Genomic DNA, 14,193 nt, shown 5'->3' on the forward strand with positions numbered 1-14,193 from the left:
ACATCCTGCTTTGCTGTGCATGGCTCCCTACTGCCCCGGTGTGACCACAGAGCTGCTGCTATCTGAAAGTGCTTGAGCTGCATGGGTTTGTGGTAGGTCCTGGTAGCTCCCAAGAGTAGGTTGTGGTCTTGCTGGAGTGCTCTAAAAATAAAAAGTAACTGTATGCTGATCCCTTAGTGCATAATAGCTTGGCTTGGATCCTTGCATTCAGTGTGGGCTGCTGTTTCTAATGGTTTCAGCCTGCTCTAGAGGCTTTGGTTGGAAATATTTCTGCATGTAACAGGTATCAGAGGGTGGGTTCATTGCCCATGGACATGGGCCCTCACTGCTTTCCAGCTCCTGCACCAGAGAGCTGCAGCTCCCTGCAGCTCCTGTGTCTATCAGCCCTTTGATGCGTCCCAGGACACCTCAGCACTGTGTCCCTGAGGGAATCAAACCTGTTCCATTTGGTTATGCTGTTTCACTTCCAGCTCAGTGTACAGACTTTTTTGTATTTCTTCAAAAGCATTACTTTGAAGACAATCAGGGTTTTGTTCTAATGATTACAGATGAACTTTTGTAACAAGTATTTCAGTTTTAGAGAAGCTCTGTTGCATCCCCCTTACCTTCAAGTGACACCTGTACACAAGAATAGTGGAGTCATTTTTATAGCCTTTTATTAGTGTGTAAGCACATCCATGGTGCATATAAAACTGTAACAGTTGACTTAATTTGAACAAATGATATTTTTCAGTAAGTGATTAAAAAGGCACTTCCACCTTGTGAATGGTGCATCAGGGGTGTATTAACCAGGAGAAAACCCTATATTAATTGAATACTCAAAACAAAATTAAAGTTTAAGAAAAGATTAACTGACCAATGCCTTTTTTTTCCCTGCAGCAATCTCACAAATCCTCTGTAGACTATAGTTTACTGGGATTTAAATAATTTGAGCTCCTAGAACTCACTTTCTGCAAGATTTTCAAAGTGGATTACGCTGTTAAAAATCTGCACCTTTTCAAATACACTTCATGGTAAGAAAAGTTTTGGAGTATTTTTAGCGTCAATCTATACATTGGAGACAAGGCAGTTGTGCTTTTATCTGTCAGAGGAGTGGGTGTATGTGACCTTGACACTAAGAGTAGACTTACACAGTGCTAAATATCGTCCTCCCTCCCTTCCCTTGCTGCAGTGCAATTTTTAAAGCGTGTTTAATCACTGGCTTTTGTTCCATTGAAATCTCCATCTCTTGCATCCATTTCGTCATCACCTCCATCTGTTGCGTTCTCAATTACTCTTCTGCCTCCAGATCTACGAGGTGGGGCAAAAGATGCTGGCTCATTTCCCCTCCTGCAGTAAGAGGGGAAGAAAATAGAAAAAAATATCAGGTGTTAGGTCATTTGGAATCCTCACAAAAAAATAGAGTCTTGTAACAAGACCTGTGGGGCTGATGATTCTAAATGCAGAAAAGCAAAGAGCTGTGGGCCTCTAATTCCACTTTCTGTTCTGTAACTTGTAATTTGTGAACAGGCTGAGACTCCCAATCACTTGGAAATGAGATGGGTTTCCTGTTCTTGTGCTTGTGTCCTTGTCCTCCTCTAAACAGCCTCATCAGCCCCAAATCACCCCCACTCTTCCCCTCACTTCATGTTTTCCCCTATGGGAACCGCAACAGAAAGTACTTGAAAGGAGTGGGAAAAGGGACAGCTCATACACCACAGCAGAGGAGTGTCCCTCCTGTCCCTCTGGAGGAGCAAGCAGAGAGAGCATTTTGTACAGAACTTGAGCAGTTCCTGAAGGGCCACGAGCCCCTGGGGCTCTGCTGGATGGCAGCAGACATTTCTGAGCCCGCAGTTCCTCTGCACAGGCTGTGCTGGTCAGAGCACTGCAGGTGCTGTGACAGGTGTGACACCCTGGGTCTCCAGGTAACTCCAACCTCTTTCCCAGCAGGGAGACGAAATAGTCATTGCTTTGGAGGTGGTGTAACCCAGGGACTGATGCTTAGCAGTGCAAGTGTCCTACAGGAAATGCTTTTCCCACTTTATCCCTTTTTCCTCTCCCATCTCCCTCCCATCCCCATTTATTTCATAGGCACATCCCAGGGCAGGGACACTTTGGTCCTCAAGGTTAATTTTTGGGGAGGTGTGAGCAAGTGAGACAGAGGATGGGTTTGTCCCATGGCCTCCATTGCTAATGTGCTACAAAGCATTTATTTCACTTTTGTGACATGGCCTCTCACTTGCCCCTCATTAAGCAAACCTTTGTAAAGGCTTGAGACCACAGATATAAGCAATAAAATAAATTCATGATCACTGGATATTGTGCCAAAAATACTAATTTGGTGTTAAATAGATCCAGGACTGCACTTTTGGGTGCAGCAATCATGCATAAATATTTAAAGGCTTGTCTTGTCCTTGCAAAAGACTAAGCCAGTGCCCTCTCTGAAGCAGCTATTTAAGTCTAAAGTTCAGTCTTCCATATGAGGGAAGAGGGCAGGAACATTGGCTAGACTAACTTAGTTCAGAGGCATGAATCTGCATTTCCAAGATGGAAATGTGACATGTAGTCCACAATTCTGCCCTTAAACTTCAGTGTGAGTGGGCAATTAGCTAGCTAAGAAAGCTTCATGTAAGTTCTGCTGATAATTAACCTAGGTTGTTCTGGTGCTGATGGCATGTATTGATAACACAGGGGAGTGTTATTTCTGTCCTGGTGTGTGCTAACATCAGGATCTCTTCTTTTTATGGCAGCAGGGGTTTGTTATTATTTAGCAAATAAGTTCTAATTGGGTTAATAAATTTATTAATTCTTGTTAATAAGGGAAGAGCTCTCCACCCTCTTGCACTTGTGCTGTGTGCACTCGGTTACTCATGAGCCATTTGTGCTGCAGTAATTCACTCAAGTGCTGTAAGAACGTGGCTACAAAGTGAACTCCTTATCATCCACTTGCTACTTACTAAACTGTTGCAATATGCATAAACTTACCAGTTCTTTAAACTGGTATTGGCCCTGTGGATAAAAACCTATTGTTTATATCTGTTCCTCTTAAAGAAGTTTATGTGTTTAATAATAGTCATGTGGTCATTGGTATTAGTACCTTTAGAATAATGTGTGTATCTGGGACAAGCCTCAGCACCAGTGTTTGCTTAGCACCTCTGTATTTAATCTGCCTTTGAACAAGTGCTACTGGAGTGGTGCTTGAGTAACAGTCTGACTGGAAATATTAGGCTGACTAAAAGGGACATGCAAGGACAAGACATCATCTTTAAATATTTTGTATTCACAGCAAAATCCAGCATATGTAAAATAGAAAATATACAAATATTACAAGGCAATAGCTCTTTAATTTTTGCAGTGCAGGTATTATTCCTATCTCCAGAGAATGTGCTAATAAATACAACATAATGCTGTGCTAGGTTACAGTGTCAGCTTTAATGTCTGTGTCCGTGCTCCATGTTTTAATACAGTAAACAAGCAATGTAATGTCTGTAAAATAGCTCTAAAAGCCTCAGTAATAACTCTTTGTAAGCAATACAGGCACAGAGTGCTATGTAATGAAAGACAAGACTTTCTCTTTTGTCTGTGATTGTGTGGTGTGTGATAAATCACATGCAAGTAAGGTCTTCCCAAATCTCAGGTGAATTAGAAGGGCTCTTACCTTAGGTCAGCATTACAGTGGGTACAAGAAATATCGTGAAATTCTGACATGCTGTGACACTCCATATTCATTAGTCCTTTTAATCCATTTTACTAATCAATGGTGTATTTTATTTGAAAAAAAATTACTCTTCATGGCAGTGCACAAAGATGATGTGCAAAAAAAATTCATGCAAAAAAAAATCAGAGTACTTGCTTAGGTACTCTGTTGGTAGAGCTTGTGAGAATGCAACGTTGGTAAGTCTACGTCAGTACATAACCTATTTGTAAGAAAGATGTATCGCTGATAAACAGCTGATGGTAGCTAGATTATTGTAATATTTGTCTTTTTTGAGAAAATATTAATGCCAAGATATCCAAGCCTTCACAGTTTGCAGAAACCTCAAATAATTTTAACCAGGGCCAAAGAAAATGGAAATTTGTGCAATACAAGCTAGCTGCAAAGTTGAAGGCATGGTACCTGCTTAGTCATGCGAAGGTTCCTGTGTCCCTCTGAAACAGAGATAAAGAGTCCTGGGCAGTTATACTAGGCACATGGTCATGATCAGAGGTAGGTAATTACTTTTAAATAATTAAACAAAGTACATTACAGCCAATTACATTACATTTAGATAAAACAAAAATGAGCTGTATGGTGTTCTATGTAAAAGGGCTGGACACAGCCACTGCTTCATAAAGCAGCCAGGAGCATGTAACTACCCAAGATGGTGCTAATGGAAAAGGCTGTTACATCCATAACTCTTCACTTTGAAGGGAATCCACATCCAGTAACACTGAAGCATGTTACTGGTAAATACTCTGGCAAACTATTTTGAGAACACAAGTAGACAGGTGCTTTTTTTTTCATCTGATGTACTGCTGGTCTTACAAAGAAGGCAAAATTTTATGGTATAGTGATGCAGATAGAACAATTTCTTTATAACTCAAGTCAGCCTCTTTATTTCAGTGAACTCACGTTTTCAAACCCGTTGAGTGCAGAACTCAGGGATATAGCTGACTGATCACAGCTTTATCTTTTTCCCATGCAGTTTTAACAAGAAAATGCAAAGGGACATTTTAATCTTTCTCTTGGTCTGATGACACTGAATCCCATAGTGGTGAAGTCCAAAGAGACTTTGAAATAAAAATAATTTAATGTGGTTTGCTTTTTGCTGCCTGTGGTGTCCAAGACTGTTGACAGTCATTATGTGTGAGTTGTGCATGTGTGAAAGTGTGAAAAGCACAAGCATTTCTACACTTTTGTGACTGCTTCTGAACAAATAGATACAGCCATTATATAAGGGGTGTTTTCAAAAGCAACCAAAAGCCTAATTCTGTTCCAATTTAAGCCAAAAGGATTTTGATTAGAGAAGAGTAAGGCCTGTGCTATGTTATCACAGTTGATCCCAGCTGAAATCCTGAGGCTGCTGCAGTCTATGAAATGCACTTCACTCCTGACTTCGGCCTTTAGTTCTGCGTGCCAAGCTAACACAAGGAGTGAGTAACTTCGCAGCATTTTCAGTGTCTGCTCTTCACCTGACAGATTTTTTTCCACTTTTGTAGTTCAGCTCTAAATTTCAAGGCTGTCAGTGAGTGGGAAGGACTATCCCAAACAAGGGTACTCTACCTGAGCTTGCTCTTTAGTGCTGCAACCTCACGGCCCAGGGCTTCATTGCTCTCAGTAGCTTCATCCAGCTCCCTCTGCAGCTTCCTGCGGTTGGCGTTGATGCGCTGGGACTCTTCCTCAGCCTCCTCCAGCTGCCTTTTCAGCTGCTTGAGCCGTGTGTTGCCTTTCTCGGCCTAAAGGGAGATTTCAGAATAATGCTTTAATTTAAAATGGATCTAAGAGCTTTACATTCCTCATTTTAATTTCATGCTTCTATTGAGAGTTGTTCCGAAACATGACCCAAATCAAAGATGGAAGCTTATAGCCTGAAAATAACTTTGCTTTGTGGTGTTCATTTTGCTGATAGATACTGTATTCAGACACAACCTCATTGCTTCTTTTGCTGCATAGTCCTACCTCTGCTTTTCGGGCTTGCAGATGGATTTGCATTAGATAAAGCTAAAATTAAAATATGTTCAGCATCTCTATTCATATAGCACCAAGGGTGTTGTGCACAGTTCTGTATATTGCTGTGCAGTCAGACTGTTGCATGTGGCTGATTAACAAGGACTTGTGCTTTGGCACTTGATGTAGCACGGAAGAATTATATTGTCCCATCTTTTAGTAATGATCTGTATGGCTCTCCCAGCGTAGAATCCAAGCATTCAGTCTGCTTTCTAGGGCATTTGCTTGAGGCACAACATGGAATCTTTCTTTCTTAGGACAAAACCTAAAAGTTCCTGTGCCCCCAGCTAAGACACTTATCACACAGTCTTTACCTGATCTTTGTACTGCTCTGCTTGCTTCCTCTCATCCTCCACCTGCAGCAGTGCATCCTTCAGCTTCTTGTCCTTCTGGCGCAGCGTCTTGGCCGCTGCCTGCTTCTCTCTGTAATGACAGGGCAGCGCTTGGTGATGTGGGAGCTCTGTACTCTCCACCTGCCCTGGGCTTGTGGCTCATGCAACTGGCACCAAGGACTTCTGTGTTAAAGGTCTTACTGAATTTAACAGGTGAATTCTAAGGAAAACTTTAAGGCATATTCTTGTGATCAAAACAATACCAAATATATGTCTCTGCTGTATACTTGAGGTGCTCCTGGGGATGTGTTCTGAAACACAAGGTGATTTCCTGAAGGAATAATCTAACAAGTGGCACATTGTGTTATGGTAATTAACCTGGCAGAGTCCTAGGGCAGTCAGTCAAAATGTGGGGGAGCAGATCCTTGCCTATGGTACCAGTGGAACTTTTTAGCAATAAAATGGATCTTAATCAGAAGCTGTACCATCTCCAGGTACTTGCCATATGTCTCAAAAATGTTAAGTGGGAAAGAGATTTGACCAAGTTCAGTGGCACTGAGAGCCTGATGACACAAATCCTGCTTGTTTTTGCTTATTTTGTGTGTCATTAACTGGAACCAGAAATGGACAGCTGTGCCCTCTGGGACACCCGTACCTGGCTTCCTGTTCCAATTGCTCTTCGAGAGAAGCAATTTTGGCCTCCAGAGCAGCAATTGTGGCTTTGAATTTGTTCTTCACAGCTCCCTCCATCTCCTGCAGCTTACTCTTTAATTCCTTGTTCTGCCTCTCCAGTTGCTGCCTTGCATTTTCATTCTTCTGTGCAGTTGAGCGCTCTGTTGCCAGCTCATTGTTCAGCTGCTCTGCCTGCAAGGTGGGAAGGATGCTGTCACAAGTGTTGCATGCTCTCAGAAGTGTTGCATGCTCTCAGAAGTGTTGCATGCTTTCAGACAAATGACAGGTGGCAATTTAGGATGGCAATCCCCCAGATATTCCAGAACCACAAGAAGCTTTTTCTGGAACACGAACAGAAAGTGCTGTGTGCTGGAGTGAGCTGTACCTGCTGTACTGCTTTCCTCATGCGGTCACCCATTGCCTCTATGTTGCTTTGCTCCTCTTCCAGCTCTTCCTCCAGCTGGGCAATTCTTGCCTCCAGGCGCCGTTTCTCATCCTGAAGGCTTGTCCTGGGAATTTAAATTTAAAAAGCAAGTAGTTATGGTTCTGACCATTTGTTATGGTTGTATTATGAGCTGCCAGTAATGCAGAAGGAGAACAAGATATTTCAATGGAAGTAGTCATATGTGTGCATGTTGTCTTGTCAAGACCAGATGGCTGTTGGGAATGGAACAAAACTACTCTTGGCAGCATTAGCAGCACGTTTAGAGCCTTGTGGGTAATTTGGTGTATTCCTACCTTCCAGAGGCAGCACTTGCAAGTTCCTCGGCCATCTCTTCTTTCTCTTGGTCTGCTTGTTTGCGAGCTCTTTCTGCAGCAGCCAGGTCCTAGAGAAATGGAAGAAGCAGCGTAGTAAAGAAATGAGTAAATGTTCAAATAGTTATAGCATGATTCAGAGGACTGTAAATTTTCTAAAGCTGGTATGAGATGGGCTGTCTTGTTAACAGAATAAATTCTTGTCATGTCATAAACCCTAGGGAAGTACAATGAAATATACTTTATCCAGCCTGTCAGAGGGTTTCTATTTTATTTGTTTTGATCACAAGATTTAATACAGGTAGGAATAATAGCAGTAAGCACTCAAGAATTTATTGCTATTGAAAACAATTTGTGTTGGATCATACAGTTCATTTCCCTTTAAGGCTGGCCATCTGTACCTTTTTCCAAGGTGATTTTTTTCAGCTCAGTCTGACTGTGCTCAGATGGAGATCCAACAGCTTTAGTGGAGTTTGTGGAGCACATGGAACTTGTTACAAGTCCAGTCCCCAAGAGCTGTTAGATTACTTCACTGCAGTTCTGTTTTGCTACTGAAGGACATGTATAATCTCCTTCATTCTGTTGTAGGTTTCCCACTATACCTCCTGAAGCTGCATGAGTTCTGCTTCCAGACTCTTTGCTTTCTTCTCATTTTCTCTGGCTGTAGCAAATATTTCTTCTCTGGCAGCCCGAGCATCGTCCAGCTCTCGTTGGTAGTCCTTCATCTGAGCCTTATTGAAAAGAATAACAAATTTGTTACAATTTTAGTGGAAAGAAATGTGGACAGAACAGAACACATACATGTTTACATTGTCATAATGCTGCTGAAGTTATATTTTCTACAGAGATCTGGTAGCACATGTTGGAAAGATATGAAATGCTATTCCAAGGAGGGCAGTGCTTCCACTTGAACACTGCATCTTTTGTAATGCCTATTGTTCGCATGTCCTCTGAATATTGGAGTTCATGTACAGTCCTAATCTTTCTGATTAAGAAAATTTTTGTTGTTTAGTTGTTAGCATGTGACAGAACAGTTCATATGGAGATTTAAAGTATAAACAGGAACATGCTAATTCAGAGACAATCTGATTTCTGAACAGTCTTTTATGCTCTTGAGTCAAGTGTTAGAACCCAGATTTATGCTCTGAATAGATTTTTATCTTATCCTTTCTCTTCATGTCAATCTTTGTTTTTGTCCATGTGGATAAGTCAGTAGCAGATGAGTGTTGGCTAGAGAAGCTCTCTACCATGATGAAATTTAAGATTTTAATCATTTGCCCCATTGAATTTTTTCCACTGTCATTCAAACTGAGCATTCAAATACTGATATTTGAATGTGGCAGTCTAGTTAAAATTCCCCCTCTGACCAATTATCTGCAGTGGGCATCACATGGGTTCACAAATATCACCTAACTTTTGTATTGTGGCTGCATATGAAACAGCAGTGGGAGAAACTGTATTTTTGGGGTTACATACCTGTAATTTGCGGAGCTGTTTGATGGCTTCTTCCCGACCTTTGTTAGCAGAGTCAGCCTGGCTCTCCAGGTCTTTGACATCCATCTCCAGCTTCTTTTTGGCAGCAGCTGCCAGGGCCCGCTGCTTCCGCTCATCTTCCAGTTCCGTTTCATATTCATGGAGCTGATCATTAAGGAAAACAAGTTCAGTTTAGGAAAGTCCTTGGGCACTCTTAAACACTCTGAGTATGTCTGGATAGTGCATACAGACCCCAGATCTCTGTTAACTGTGATTTCACTGGCAGTTAAAACACATCTCCATTTTGTCCCAAAATTAAAGGTTTCTGAAAGGACTCAGCAATTTGGGTTCTGTATTCATGGAAATACATATGTTACAAGATGATGACTACAGTAGTTGTCCTTGCTGTCACAACACTTCTGTACAAATAAGTTTTATCCTGTTTTCATCTCCAGTGCTTTTGTATGCAGTCAGTGTACCCCAGGAAGACAGATATATTAGAAGTTGTCTTTTTTCACTTGCACTGAGAATACAGGGAAGGTGGTTCTGAATATGTCAGAAATAACAATTCACAAGTTTTATACTATATTGGTTAAATAGCTGCATTTGTTGGTAACTGCATCTGCTACTGAAGCAGGGAACCTCCCCCTGCTTTTTTCAATACAATAACCCTTTTTCTGTCCTCTTTTTTGGTTTTTTTTGTTTTTGTTTTTTTTTTTTAAATCCCCAAGTACAAGGCAATGTAATGCTTCTTTTTTCACTATAGTTAGTGAGGTGCTTTAATACTGGCATTAGGCTGGGGGCTTTCAGCTGGCTTGGTTAGATATTTGCAAAGGCAGTGGCAGGGAATGGTACCTGTCTGAGGAGTTGTCTTTTCTTCTCCTCATTCTGTTCATCTCTGGCTTGTAAATCTCTTTCAAACTGGCCTTTCAGGGCCTGCATATTAACTTCCAGCCTGAGTTTGGCATCTTCTGCAGCCTGTAGCTCATCCTCTAGCTCTTCTAATTGTGTCTTCATCTCCTCTACTTGCTGTTCAAGGGTCCGTTTAGATTTCTCCAATTCATGGACCTTTCAAGCAATGAGAATTTAACAGACTTGTTATGAGAAATAAGAACAATTACAGTTATACACAATATACCTGCAGTATAGGCCACATTAGAAACTATCAGGTGTGGACAATGAATACACTAATTTACACTGAAAATGATAAATTAGCTTTACTTTCTACACTCGCAAAACTGTCTTAAAATAACGAGATTCTCTTTATCCCAATCTTCTGTTTTTAATCTAGTCAAATATCATAATTTAATTTATTTAGTATTAGAAGTAATATAATCATATCCCTGTAATAAAAGAAGTGATTGGCAAAACAGAAGTGGAAATTTTCTGCAGTTACGTAAGTAAATTTAAGGCAGGTAGCAAAGTCAAATATAACTAATAAAATAAGATTTGCAGAGTTTACAATTTCAAAGAAGTGTAATAAACTAGTACATTATTTAGAAATCAATTAGAATCTTCTTCATGCTTGAAGTTATGTTAAAAATAAACATAGCCTACAGTTACTTTGCCAAGTCCCTTGTAAGTTTGGACACAAATGGAATAACCTTTGAATTTTGTATGAAATATCTGATCTTGTTGAATGGATTTGTGTGCTGCAGAGAATTTCCCACACTGAAAACAATGATCTCTTTTTTTAGCTGCTATTTTAAGTTATTGTTGTTGAGATTGTTTTTAGGCCAAAACTTACATTCTTTCCAACATCATCTTTGGAGCTAACAAGATCTTCCATTTCAGCTTTCAACATTTTGTTTGTTCTCTCCAGTTCTTCTTTGGCTTCCAAAGCCTCTTCAAGTGCTCGAGCCAGTGACAGAGCCTTTGTTTCCTTTTCTCTAGCTTCAGCTTCTGCTCTGTCCCTTTCATCTGCATATTTTGAGGAGATGTTCTTCTCTTCAGCTAGCATCTGTAAAAAATAGTGTCAGCAGAGGAGGTCATGAGTAACAGGGCTTTTCTACTGCAGCTGTCTTGTCAGTTGTTAAGACAGAGAAGAATCTCTGCTTTTGATAAAGGCATATAAATAGAAAATTAACACTTCTTGTATAATTCAACTTTAGTTAATTTTTTTGTCCCCTTGTCCCAGTGGACCCTCTGTGAGTTCCAGAGAGGGGATAACAAAGCAAGGGAGAATCTAAAATCCATACCTGATCAAACTTCTTCTGTTTCTTCTCCAGGTTGGAGACCAGCTGACGCTGGTTGTCTAAGTCCACCACCAGGTCATCCAGCTCCTGCTGGAGTCTGTTCTTGGTTTTTTCCAGTTTGTCATAAGAAGCAGCCTTTTCTTCAAACTGTTGTGTGAGACTTTCAATTTCCTTCTGAAGTTTCTTTTTGCCTTCTTCCATGAATTCTACTGTGGTGGTAAATTCCTGTATCTTCTTCTTAGAGTCAGAGAGCTGAAATTTGAATTCAGAGGACAAATCTTTGTAGCTGTGACAACAAAACTTGGCAGAGAGACAAAAACTTGGCCAGGAGACAGCTAAGACCTGGAGCTTTCCTAGTTTGACCTGTGTGAAGCTATAGTTACCCATCACCCAGCCGTAATAGAATGAGGCAGAGCACAGACCTAGGATGCACATACAGGTCTTGTGTGCAGGACTGTGTGTGGAGCTCCCTTGCACTCGTATCTGTCCTAAGGGTGGCACTTTATGGGACAGGGAGACTGCTGCCTCCATTGTGGAGCACTGCTGGTGCCATCTGGGCTAACAGCACAAATTCCCTGAAGGTCCATGTGCTGTGCCAGGATAATTCCATGGATCCTCTGGAATTGCCAACACAGTGATGGAGCTAATGATTTAACTATGGCACTGATACCTGTATTGTCAGTGTTGAAATATGTCTCTCCAGATTTTGTTTTGCTTCTACTTCTTCATCCAACTGCTCCTGCAAGCTGTTCTTTTCATCCTCCAGCTGGCGGAGCTTGGTGGACACGTTCAGCTTCTGCCGCGTTTCTTCCTGAAGCAGCTCCTACAGTCACCACATCAATTGGCAAGGCAGTCATTAGTTTAGGTCCTTTTATTGTGCATTTTATGAATATTGTAGGTGAATGATCTTGGATGCAATTTACCTGTGTATCCTGTAGCTGAGATCCTAAGGCTGCAACATCTTTGGTCAATTTGATATTTTTGCTTTCTGCTTCATTGAGCAAACCGGTGACATTTTCAACCTCCACCTGTGAGATGCCACAGAGAATAAACTCAGTTATTTTGCAAACCTTCAAAATCTTCCTTAAACTTTAGTTTCCTTGGATTTGTCTGAAATCTTATCTAATGCCATTTTTATCTAGTTTACCACAGTATTTATTACTCTATATCAAAACCTAGTCATATTCATAAAGCAATAACAGTATTTCCCCTGCAATGAATTGCAAAGGAGAATGGGGTTTTTTGATGGATTTTCCTTCCTCTTCCCAAGTTTGACAGAAGCTGATGCATTTGATTATATTTTTTTATTTATCCAGCAGCTTAAAATAATAAAGCAAAGCCTACTGCAGCTATGAACAATATGTAACTGTAAGCTTGATTAGTATATCTGGACATTGAATATCTACCAAAGTTACCTTTAGTTATTTCTTAAACTGTAGATAAGTGAGCATTCTCCTTCCATTGTCATCTTTTCTGAGCATGTGTGTTTAATAGCTGTCTAATGCATTTCCAAAAGCCACATACCTGTCAATCTTCCCCACCACCCAAAAATGAACAAACAGAAAGAAACTGCCAGATCTGCATCATGGTCACTGAATCAGTGATGGCATTACAGACTGCAACATGTACAGAGGGGTAGTGAGACTAAAAGGTCCCAGTTCCATGAGATGGAGTGGTCGTAGTTGATTAACTGGGTGATAATTGAGGTAGGAGTTTAAGATGACAAAAAATGAGTGTTTTGGCTGCAGGGCCATAATTCCTCCAGATGCACCCTCACAGAACAGTATAAACCGGACTTCTCAGTCCCATGGTGTCACAGCAGAGCATCAAACTCCTTCCTACCTGTAATTTATGGACTTTTTCATTGAGTTCTGTCCGAACACGCTCTCCCTCAGTGTATTTGGACTGTAAATCCTGCAGCTGTACTTCCAGCTTCTTCTTCTTGTGCTCCACATCTTGTTTGGCCTGATTCAGGCTCCTGACTTCATTAGCCAGATCAGCATTGTCTTTTTCCAGTGACTGTTTGGTCTTATCCAAATTTGCTTTAGCCTACAAGCATGTGAAGAAATGAATAAAGGTGATTTATAGTAGGAAATGGTGTTATCTAGTTTTTATTATTATTTATCCAGTTTTCAATGAGATGGATTTCTGTTTACCCGTTTAAATTGTTCCAGCTGCTCTGTGAGCTCCTCCACAGCCTGAGTGTGCTTTTGCCTCATCTCCTGGACCTGGGCTTCATGAGTTCGAGTCTCCTCCTCCAGAGCTCTCTTGAGCACTGTGACCTCCTGCTCACGCTTTGCTCTGCAAGGTGACACACGTCAGTGGAGCAGCAAGGAGCACTCCAGCCCCACTGCAATGCCAGTGGGCAGTGCTGTACTGAGCTTGGTGACATTCCCCTTGTGCTCCATCTCCATACCTGAGCTCCTGCTGGGTGGCTGTGGTATCCAAAGTATCCTCCAGCTCTGTCTTGAGAGCCTCCAGCTCTTCCCCGAGGTCTCTCTTCTGCTTCTCTGCTTTGTTTCTTGCAGCTTTTTCAGACTCCAGGTCTTCCTGGAGATCAGAAATTACAGATTCCAATTCTCGGATCTTCTTGAGGGCGTTGTTCTTCTGAGTAGTTTCATCTTCAAGCCTTTTTGAAAAAAGAGCGTTTCATTTTAGAAATTAAAAAAAGTAATAATGATTTCACTTTGAGGAAGTCAGTATACACTAAAGATTTATAAGTTCTGTGCAGGAAAGTGCCAAAGAAAGGGAAGACTGATGCAAAAAAGATCAAACAGCTGTACTTTAGCTGGATGCAACGTCTGGAGATCCTGATTAGTTGATTCAGCAAGTTTTGGTTGAGTGTTTTCCCTCTAAAATTCACACAGAAAATCCACTGAGATTCTGGAGTGGAATCTCAGGTCAGACTCTTAATTAATTTTTCCCTGTTGCCTATGACTATTACATTTCATCATACTTGACAACACTGCCCTTGCCTATGGGAAGAGGAGTTTTCATTGGTACCTGGAGGTAATTTAATAAAATAGATTATTTGTCTATGGACAAGTAATGGCGTAATTATTTTTCACAAAAGGACATT

At 41.0% G+C, this 14,193-nt stretch overlaps 1 protein-coding gene across 6 annotated transcripts in view; it reads right to left on the reverse strand.

Moving 5' to 3' along the window:
- Window positions 1-634: 634 nt before the first annotated feature.
- Window positions 635-14,193, reverse strand: part of MYH11 (myosin heavy chain 11) — a 55,155-nt gene continuing 41,596 nt past the window's right edge. For 2 of the 6 annotated variants that reach the window (XM_086853745.1, XM_086853743.1), the window contains 17 exons: window positions 13,531-13,743; window positions 13,271-13,415; window positions 12,957-13,163; window positions 12,038-12,142; window positions 11,785-11,937; window positions 11,118-11,366; window positions 10,667-10,879; window positions 9,775-9,987; window positions 8,923-9,084; window positions 8,049-8,177; window positions 7,429-7,517; window positions 7,076-7,199; window positions 6,674-6,882; window positions 6,001-6,109; window positions 5,243-5,415; window positions 4,101-4,128; window positions 635-1,329 (listed from right to left, as the gene is read on the reverse strand). In XM_086853745.1, the coding sequence (XP_086709871.1) occupies window positions 4,101-4,128; window positions 5,243-5,415; window positions 6,001-6,109; window positions 6,674-6,882; window positions 7,076-7,199; window positions 7,429-7,517; window positions 8,049-8,177; window positions 8,923-9,084; window positions 9,775-9,987; window positions 10,667-10,879; window positions 11,118-11,366; window positions 11,785-11,937; window positions 12,038-12,142; window positions 12,957-13,163; window positions 13,271-13,415; window positions 13,531-13,743 (2,521 nt within the window). In that variant the 3' untranslated portion in view covers window positions 635-1,329. Of the gene's footprint in view, window positions 1,330-4,096; window positions 4,129-5,242; window positions 5,416-6,000; window positions 6,110-6,673; window positions 6,883-7,075; window positions 7,200-7,428; window positions 7,518-8,048; window positions 8,178-8,922; window positions 9,085-9,774; window positions 9,988-10,666; window positions 10,880-11,117; window positions 11,367-11,784; window positions 11,938-12,037; window positions 12,143-12,956; window positions 13,164-13,270; window positions 13,416-13,530; window positions 13,744-14,193 lie in introns of all 6 variants that reach the window. The other 4 variants (XM_086853744.1, XM_023936653.2, XM_023936652.2 and 1 more) reach the window with 2 other exon arrangements.

The sequence above is a fragment of the Cyanistes caeruleus genome, chromosome 17 (genome assembly GCF_971803275.1).
Source record: "Cyanistes caeruleus chromosome 17, bCyaCae1.hap1.1, whole genome shotgun sequence".
NCBI classification, from domain to species: Eukaryota; Metazoa; Chordata; class Aves; order Passeriformes; family Paridae; genus Cyanistes; species Cyanistes caeruleus.